This window comes from Gracilinanus agilis, unplaced genomic scaffold (genome assembly GCF_016433145.1).
Source record: "Gracilinanus agilis isolate LMUSP501 unplaced genomic scaffold, AgileGrace unplaced_scaffold311, whole genome shotgun sequence".
Taxonomy (NCBI): domain Eukaryota; kingdom Metazoa; phylum Chordata; class Mammalia; order Didelphimorphia; family Didelphidae; genus Gracilinanus; species Gracilinanus agilis.
In genome coordinates, this window is record NW_025363690.1 from 1 (window position 1) to 10,730 (window position 10,730).

Genomic DNA, 10,730 nt, shown 5'->3' on the forward strand with positions numbered 1-10,730 from the left:
ACATTACTATAATCCTGCCTCCTTCAACATGCAAATTGGAAACAAAGGTGGATAGCTAACCAACCTGGCAGAAAAGCCATTAGCAATGGAATTTTATTAAAAAAGTATGTTTTCCTGAGGGAAAGGAATAATGGAAGGTATGGCCAGTGGACTGATTAAAAGGACTGAGGAAAGAAAGTTTTGAGCTTCCAAGCATATTGATTTATTAAGCAACGCATTTCAATAGCATAGCAAATGGGAGCAGGTCTCCTCAGCTTGGCAATGAACTCCAAATAGAGGAAAGACAAAGTTTTATTTCTTAAAAGAAAGCAATTAACAGGAAATGAGGTCATCTGAATTCTAATTGGAGGAAATATTAGGAGTTTTCCAACACTGGATATAGAGAGCTAATAAGTGCAATTCATTGAAATAAAAAGAAAGAGGAATCTTATGCCATACCTCTTAAGTGTCTGTATTCAATAAAAGGAATAAGGAAACAGGAAATGATTGATCAGTATCAGGCCAGTTTTCAGATATAACATGTGTATTGACTGAGATATGTAATTGTGAAAAAAAACTCCTTGCAGTAGTCTTTAGATCTGACTGGCTTTCTGGTCAATATAACCTAGATCCTTAGTTAAGGATCTCTAAGCAAGAAATACAGGTAGTTCAGCTTCCCAACCACACTGAGCAAGATTCAAAGAATGCAGTAAAATCTTCTCACAATTCCTATAATTGAACAAAATTTTCTAAAGACAGAAATTGAATAATTTTTAATTGAATAGAAAGGGAATTAAGTTAGATACAGAATTGAGGTACAATGAATTTAGTGTATTTCTTTCAATTCCCACAATTCTCTCAAATGTGAAAGGGTCCAGATGAATGACTTGAGTGAGGAGGTTTTAGGACAATTGACTAAATCAGGGACACTGAACTGATTTGAGGTGTTTATGTGAGAGGAAAGGAAGAAAAGACACTGAGATGATATATATGATATAGTTCCACAGTAGAAAGTAAACTCCTTCTATATACCTCTAGCATCTAATACAGCATATTTTAAAATTTTATTTAATTGATTAATTAAAAGAATTTTTCCATGGTTACATGATTCATGTTATTTCCCTTCCCTTCTACAACCCCCCACCTGTAGCCGACACCCAATTCCATTAGGTTTTACATGTAATACAGTATATTTTTATGGTGTACAATTATTATTTGAAGAAAGAATAAAAATTAAAATCCCCAAAGTCATGGCTTTACCTTCCTCCCAATATTTTCCAAAGCCCATTCTCATTTCATAGGAAATCAGTTATTTTTTTTAGACAAAGAAAAGTTAAGATCAAAGTTGGCTTTTGTTTTGCTTTGTGCTACATAGACCTGTTAAACATCGTGCATTTCATAATTTTCTTTAGTACATCCTTAACATCCTTATTCCTCAGGCTGTAGATTAGAGGATTCAACATGGGGATAACTGTGGTGTAAAATACTGAGGCTACCTTCTCCTGTGTCATGTTACTGCTTGATGGTGGTTTGAGATACATGAAAATCATGGTGCCATAAAAGATAGCAACAGCTGCCAGGTGGGAACTACAGGTACTGAAGGCTTTAGACCTTCCTTCAGCAGACTGAATGCTAAGGATGCTGGAAAGGATGAAAGCATAGGAGATGAATATGGCAATAGTTGTTGAAAGTACATTGAATGTACCAATAACCACCAATAGTAGTTCATTGAGATAGGTGCTAGAGCAGGAGAGCTTCAGAAGGGGTATGATGTCACAGAAATAATGTTTAATGATATTAGGACCACAAAAGGACAATCTGACCATGCAACTCGTGTGAACCAGAGTGGCAAAGGTACCCATAGTATATACCCCTGTTGCCAAAAAGGAGCAGACACGTGGAGACATGATGACATTATAGAGCAGAGGACTACATATGGCAACATAACGGTCATAGGCCATGGCTGTCAGCATGAAGCATTCAGAAACAATAAAAAAACAGAAGAAAAAAAGTTGTGTCATACACCCAATGTAGGATATGATGTTTTTATCCCCTATAAAATTTACCAAGAGTTTTGGAGTAATAACAGAAGAGTAGCAGAGATCCACAAAGGACAGATTGCTGAGGAAATAGTACATTGGAGATTTTAGCTGAGGTCCAATAGCAATTAATAGGATCATGCCCAGGTTTCCCACCACGGTCACAACATAGATGCCCAGGAACAAAATAAAGAGGAAGACTTGGAGCTCTGGCTGGTCTGTTAATCCTTCTAAGATGAACATGGTTACTGTAGAGTGATTTAAAGAAGCCATTGTTTTGCAGAGTATCAGAGAGGCCACACTATGGAGAAAAGAAGACATACAGACAACAAATTATTATTTACCATTATTTGACATTCTTGCCTTTGAGGTACTAGAGGAAGGAAATGGATTATTTGAAAATGATAAGATTTATTGTGTACTTTATGGAAATTATCTCATCTGAGTCTGACAATAAAACTCATGAGTCTAATAGTGTAGTTATCATTTGTGAGCAACTTGAGAGCAGGGCCTATCTTTTTATTCTCTTTGTACTCTAGCCAAAGTGCTTACACACATGCTGAATTATTTTTCATATTCTCCTACATCAATGAGTGGTTTTTTATATCTTTTGTTTCCTTCTTTAACTCCTTTTGTTTCCTTCTTTAACTCCTTTTTTTGCTTTTGACTTGCCAGTACCAATACTAGGTCTACACCCAAAAGAGGTCAAAGAAAAAGGAAATGGATTAACATGTTCAAAAATACTCATAGTATCACTTTTTGTGTTTGAAAAGAACTTGAAATTGAAGAAATGTCTATCAATTGTCTGAACAAGTTGTTCTATATTAGTGATTCCCAAAGTGGGAGCTACCACCCCCTGGTTGGTGCTGCAGCAATCCAGGGGGACGGTGTTGGCCCCACTTTTTTGTATTACATTCTATTCTGAGTTCAATAAATAGTTTTGTAATTTCCAGGGGGTGCTAAGTAATATTTTTTCTGGAAAGGGGGTGGTAGGCCAAAAAAGTTTGGGAACCACTGTTCTATATAATTGCTATGGAACTCTATAGTGCTATTAAAATGAAGAATAGGATGGTTTCAGAAAAAATTAGAAAGATTTATATTATCTGATGTGAAGCAAAGTGAAAAGAACTGGGAAATCATTTTGCACATTAACTGCAAGATAGTAATGGTGATCAATTTTGAAAGATTTAGTTATACTGATCAAAATTATAATCCAAAAGAATTCCAGGAGAAGTCAAGATGACAGCTTAGAAGCAACAAAAGTCCAGACTTCTTTGAAAACCCTTCCACACCAATCAAAAACAAAGTGTTTCAAGGGGAAAGAAAACCAAATCTTACAACAGGACAGAGCCAGGGGACTGTCCTCCTGCTCTATTTAACTTAAAAAGTACTAGGAGAAGGCTGAATTCTCAGGTTTAAGGAAAAGGAAGAATCCTTTTCCACCTACTGTTCTGAGTCTCCAGTGGTTGCTGGAATCTCCAGGCGAGGGTACTTGCTTGGAGGGACTGCCTTGCTTACACAACTGTGCCAGGCTCAGGGTTCTAACAACAGTCATCAGAGAGGCAGCTGGAGGAGAGGTGTGATGGGGAGGGCAGCCTAGTCTCAGCCACTACTCACCATCTTGGGCCCCTGCTTTGTTCCACCCTGGTTTAATCTAGTCTATCAATAGGGCAGATAAGAAGCCTTCAGAGGGCAAAGAAGCTCAATCTCCAACACCCTTCCCCCAACAACTGTGCTGAGAGCCACAATAAGAACCTTGCTGACTTGGATCTCAGTACAAAGGTTGCAACCATGACAGAATACCTTGATAACAGTGCAGGAAGCACAGCTCCCTTCAGACTCCACACCTTCACTTAAACCTTCAGCTTCTATAGCCAGCTTGGGAAGATATGATCTCAGGGCTCATTAATATTCCCTCAGCCTAATCTAGTCAATCAGCAAAGCAGAAAAGAAGCCCCTTCAGGACAGAGTAGCCCAAACTGACAGATTGAGCAAATAAATAGAGGAGTAAGATTACAGGGGGCAAAGAAAGGGGGAAAATATGAGTAAACAACAGAAAAAGAAAAAAGAAATTACAATCTATAGCTTCAATCCAGGTAATGAACAAAGAGCAAATGGAACAAAGGAAGACCAAGGAACACCAAGAAAAAATGCAGAAATTCCACTGAATTGGAATCAAGCTTTGGAAGTACTCAAAAAAATTAAAAAAAAATTAAGAGAGGCTGAAGACAGTTGGGAAAAGAACTTGAAAAGCAAAATGAGTCATCTGGAAATAGAAGCTTCTGAACTAAAACAAGAAAATAGTGTTTTGAAAGCCAGAATTGACCAGCTTGAAAATGAGGAAAAGAAAGTGAAAGATGACTCCCAAAGAGAAACAGACCAGAAGGATGACCAAAAAGCCAGGGATGAAATTAAGTCTTTAAAAATTAGAATCCAATAACTAGTAGCAAATGACTTCAAAAGGCAGCAAGAGTCTATAAAACAAAAATGAAAAGAATAAAAATATTGAGGAAAATATGAAACACCTCATTGATAAAACTATAGACCTGAAAAATAAATCCAAAAGAGACAATTTAAGAATTATTGGACTACTGAAAAATCATGACAAAAGAAAAAAGCCTGGATATCATTCTTACAGGAAATTATCTAAGAAAAGTGCCCCAAAATTCCTGAACAAAAGGGAAAAGTGGAGATTGAAAGAATCCACAGATCACCTCCTTCATTTAATGCCCAATTGACAATGCCCAGGAATGTTATAGCCACATTCAAGAACTACCAGATCAAGGAAAAGATACTACAAACTGCTAAGAAGAAACCATTCAAATATCATGGAACCACAGTTCAGATAACACAGGACCTGGCTGTATCCACAGTGAAGGACCAGAAGGCATGGAATATGATATTCTGGAAAGCAGGGGAACGGGGTCTATAACCAAGAATCAACTGCCCAGCAAAATACTCTATATTCTTGCAGGGGAAAGTATGGTCATTTAATGAAATAGAAGACTTCTAAGCATTCATAAAGAAAAGACCTCACTTAAACAGAAAATTTGATGTCCAAACACAGAACTGAAGAGAATCACCAAAAGGTAATTAAGAAAGGGGAAAACAAACATAAAACTTTTTAAGGGACCAAATAAATTCAAATGATTTGTATTCCAATAAGAAAATATGGTATTGATAACTCTTAAAAATTGTTATTATCATCAGGGTATTTAGAAGAAGTATAATTAGAGGGAACAATGAAAAACTGTATAGGATAAATTGTCAAAAAAAGTACACATATATATATGTGTATATATATACAAACTAGGGATAAAAAAGAGGATAATATTAAGAGAAATTGGAAAAGAAATAAAATGGGATAATTATATATTTCATAAAGAAGAGCATGGTGTAGGGGGAAAGAAGACCAATAAAATAGAAGGGTGAAAGAGGTTGGAGACAGTCTCCAAGAAAATTTTAATCATTACAGTAGAAAGAGTCAGAAAGGTTCAAAAGGAAGAAAAACCTGCAAATCAAAATACAATCATCATCATCATCATCCTTCACATCATCATCATCATTATCAACATCAACATCATCAACATAATCAACAACATCTTCAATATCAACATTATCAAGATAATCAACAGCAAAACCAATAGCAACAGCAACATTAACATCTTCAGTGTCATCAAGAACAATATCATCATCAACAACAACAACATCATCATCATCAACATCAACATCTGACTATCCATCTTTTCCTGGTCCAAGAAAGATTAATCTAATAGCATACTATGCAGAGTACTGAATGAGAGACAAAAGACCTAAACTCTAGGCTTGAATGCCACTATGTGTCTTTTGGGGGTAAAAAGAAAACCTTCTTTTTCCTGGACTCAGTTTCCTCATTGATGTATGAGTGAAGCTTACCAGTACTCTGCACTGTTAATCAATTAAATCAAAGAATAAACCAAGTGTAAACAGGAAAAAAAAATAAGTTTTTTGATGGGACAAAGTTACTTTCTTTTTGCTTTTATTTGTATGCCCAGCACTTAGAATAATTTTATCTTCTCCACATACTCTATGGTTCAGCAATTCATGCCTTTTCCCTTTTCCTGGCATAGAGGAAGCTGGATGGTAGAGGGGAGAAACTTCTGGGCTTAGAGTTAGGAACATGAGTTCAAATTTGAAGCTAGATATTTAATAGCAGTGTGACTTTGGACAAGTCACTTAAACATTATTTGCCTCAATTTCCTCAATTGTAAAGTAGAGATGATGACAATAGCACCTACCTACTAGGATTGTATAAGCATAAAATGAGATAATATTTATAAAATGTTTAGCCCAGTAAAAAAAATTCCAAAGCATCTTTGATGAAAAATGCATACTTTCCTTTCTTTGTTTTTTTTTCTTGAAGTTTTTGTGTTTATTTTACAACATGGCTAATATGAATTTTTTTGCATGCCTTTCCATATACAATTGATATAATATTTCTTGACTTCTCAATGGCTGAGGAAGAAACTGAATGGGAGGAGAAAATTCAAAACTTGAAACTTTACAACGAATGTTAGGATTTGTAAAATGTATTTGGGTAATACTTAACAAAACAATAATTTAATTAAAATACTAATAGTGCCTATTAGCAACAGGAACTAATAATAAAGAACTACATATAGTTTATCTCATTTGAACCTCACAGTTAACCTATGAAGTTGGTTTTATTATCCCCATTTTTAAAACAAGGAAATTGAGACTGAGTTTTTAAGTAACAGCCAGGATCACACAACCAGTAAGGGTTTGAGGTAGAATTTGAACTCATGTATTTTCAACTCTTAGCCCAGCACTTTATCCATTATGCGATCTATCAGCCACATTATCAATCTCAAGTGATAAATTATAACCCCTCTTTGAATTATCACCCAATAGTATCTCTAAGTCAGCCTCTCCCACAATTTCAAAAAACCTCAGGCAAATCATTTCTCCCCTCATTCATTTACTCTCATTCAGATATCTTCTACCTCTTTCTCCTTCACATCTGTCTTGCATGATGAAGTGACCTTTCTCTTTACAAGGCTAATACTTTTACATGTTCAAGTCATACTATTCCATCTCATTTGCTCAAATAGATTATTTCTCTGTCATCTCCAATCTTTCACTTATTTTTAATCTTTCTCTGTCTATTAATTCATTTCTTATGGCCCAAAAACATACTCATATGTTCCCCATCTTGAAAAAAACCCTCACTTGATCTTTGAATCCCTACTATTATTCTATATTTCTTCTGCCTTTCATAGATAAACTTCTTTTAAAGACCATCTACAATAGATGTCTCAAATTTCTATTCTCTCAATATCTTCTTAATCCCTTATAATCTAGCTTCTAACTTTATAAATCCATTAAAACTATTCTCTCCAAAGTTACTAATGATCTTTTAGTTGCCAAATCCAATGCTATCTATCTAATACACACATATTCATTTGCATGTTGTCTCCTTCATTAAGTTTTAAATTCCTTCAAAGCAAGGACTCATTTTTTTATCCACAGTATTTAAAATTGTGCCTGACACATAGTAGGTGTGTAAAAATGTATATTAAGTGTTTGATGTAAAGAGATGGGAAAGTTATGTTGGAGCCAGGTGGAATAAGCCTTTAAAAGTAATCATAAGAGATGTTTTTTTCTTTTGGACGACAAGCAATAGAGAGCCACTGGAATTGATTGTGTAGTGGAGTCACATGGATATATTTGTGAGGAAGGCAAATGTGTAGGACTAGAGCAGGAAAAGACTTGAGGGAGGAAGAATTAACAAAGAGGTTATTGGAATGCTTTATCTGATGAATGATAAGAGATTCAATTAAAATGACAGCTGTGTGACTATAGAGAAGGGATTGGATTTGAGGTACAATGTGAAGGAACAGATGACAGATTTCACAGGTGATTGTATCTGTGGCATGAGGGAAGAGTGAAAAGCCTAGGATAAGGCCAAAATTATGAACCTGGAGACACTGCCAAGATAATGGCCACTTCAACAGGAAAGGGGAAGCTTGGAAAAATTATAGTTTAGAGGGAAAGATAATGAACTTAATTTTAGATATGTTGAGTTTTAGATGTTTCCAGGACATCCAATTTGAAATACACAATAGATAATTAGTGATGAGACTGAAGCTGAGGTGAGAGACAGGAGTTAGTAATCTAGAGGCCCCCTGCATAAAGATGATATCTAAACCTATGGGAAAGGAGGATATTACTGGGAGAGTGAGTATTAAGGAAAAGAAAAAAACTCAAAATAGGATCATGGGAAAATCCCATAGTTAGAATATATGATATAGATAATAAGCCATCAAATAAATTTGAAAAAAAGTGGTCACAGGGGTAGGAGCTGAATTAGGACAGAGTAGTATAATAAAAACTCAGAAAAAATAATGTTCAGATGGAAAGGGTAGTTAACATTTTCAAATGCAGCAGATCCTGAAAAAAAAGGATCATGATTGAGAAAAAAGATGATATTTAGCAAAAATATCATTGGTAACATTGCAGAGAGCAGCTGAATGATGAAATCAGAAATTAGATTGGAAGAGATTAAGGAGGGAATGAGTGGAGTCAATGAGTTTATAAAGGACTTTTTCAAGGAGTTTTCCTAACAAAGGTAGGAACTGTATAGAAAAAATAGCTAAAGAGATATCAAAGTCTTGTGAAGATTTCTACAGATATAGGAGAGAGTGAGAGGCAGATTTAAAAGCAGTAAGAAAGCATAAATTTGAATATATAAGATAAAGGAGAGCTGATTAAGGATGTAATTGAATATAATGACATAGTACAGGACAGTTTATGAAATGTAGCACACCCATAATGCTTCACCTTTGCAAAGATGAAATTGATAGATATACATATGTATATAATCTATTCTCTAGGATCAAACTTTGGTCTTTAAATCAAATTTTAACATTTTACTTTATATTATAATTCTTCTATCTGTCATATTTTCAGTCCTAGTTCATGAAGGTAGGGGGTATGTCTTATAAATATTAGCATCCTTCATAGTAACTTACACATAGTTTTAATTCAATAAATATTATTTGAATTAGAATAAAAGAAAGTATCTTAACTCAGGGAATATCCTGATTATATGTGTCTGAAAAAAATGGAAAACCACAATATGAACTTATTGAAAAGAGGACAAATTCTATTTTAAAGATCACTTATTTGAGTAGCATCAATGCTAACCTCACTGACCTGTTATCTTTCTTTTACCTTACTTTCTATCTTATCTCTCTCTCTTCATTCATTTTTTTTTCTTGAATAGTTGATCATTTTCTTTACTCAACTAGTAGATTAGTCCTTCCCTACTAAATAATACTACGGATGAATAAAATACAAACTTTTCTCCCTCAAAGTCAACTTCCCTATCCCAAACTTCAATATGGTAACTCTCCTCAGAGGCTGGAAATCTGGATGTTAGAGGTAAGAAGGATTCTCCCTCTTGCAATCAGTGGAGTAAATATGGAGTTAAAAAGAAGTCATTTTAAAAATCCATATGTTTCTTTTATATATTACCTTCCTACTCCTATAACTTTTAAAAATTAAAATTAAAAATATTTAAATTAAAATTATCTTTTTGCTATCACTTCCTTTCCTAATCTATTTAGACTTTACTTCCATTCTTTCACAGATCTTAATTTACCCTGAGTAGCATCACATATAACTTCTGACTATTCCATATCTGTCTTCCTTCACATTTCATCTATATACTACCGTCAGTAATGTAAGATGGCAGATCTGTCAGAGAACTTAGACTACAAGCTATGTTCAAGTTCTGCCAGCAACACTGACAAATTCATTCTTGATCGATTACTAACTTACTTGTTTCTGTTTTTCCACCTGTGAAAGCAGCATAATTATAGCCAAAGTATCAAACTCATAGAGTAATTTTGAAACTTAGATGAGAATATATATGGAAAATACTCTACAAACTTTAAAGACACATTTAATTATCAGTTATTATTATTTATATCATTCTTGGAACCTTGACAGCATACCAAATGATTGAGATGTACCAAAATCCATTCAAATTTCCTGATCATGCTAGTTTTGATATATTCTCCTGCCTATTTGTTTACAATAGGGATTTTGGCATTTATAACTTCAAAATAATGTAAAAAATTATCTCATCCAACCATTTCATTTCATAGGTGAGTAAAATTCAGTTGAGGAGGGAAAAGACATTATTGGGTTTTCAGAATTAATTATAATTAAAATGCCTCAAATCTCCAACAGCTCAAGATTACTTGAGTAGAAAAATGGAAAAGAGAAGATTTTCCTCCTGTTAGGAGATAGAATTTAGGAAAAGGAAAGTAAGAAGAGAATTCATAATGAATACAACTAATGAATAGAAGGTAAAAATGTTCCCAATCTATCTCCTCATCCTTGGAGCACATTCCTTTAGAAACAGTATAGACAAGGAGTATCTCTAGTCTCATCTTGATAGATTGCCTTTGACCACACTTTGTGCATTAGGAAAAGCTCTGTTGAAGTTCTCTTTATACTTCAGAATGCATAATTTGATTTATTACAAATATTTCCTGAATGAACTTGTTACTCACCTGAGTCCTCTCAAGATTAGAGAAGTCACTGTTCTGATATGACTATGAGGCAGCCATGTGGTACAATGCATAGAACTCTGAACCTGGAGTCAGGAAGACCTGTGTTAAAATCTAGCCTCAAGTACTTAGT

General features: G+C 34.5%; 1 protein-coding gene across 1 annotated transcript; it reads right to left on the reverse strand.

Moving 5' to 3' along the window:
- Nucleotides 1-1,346: 1,346 nt before the first annotated feature.
- Nucleotides 1,347-2,291, reverse strand: LOC123254729 (olfactory receptor 8D1-like). The gene has a single exon (XM_044683679.1). It carries the CDS (start codon nt 2,289-2,291, stop codon nt 1,347-1,349), a length of 945 nt encoding a protein of 314 aa, XP_044539614.1.
- Nucleotides 2,292-10,730: the final 8,439 nt, after the last annotated feature.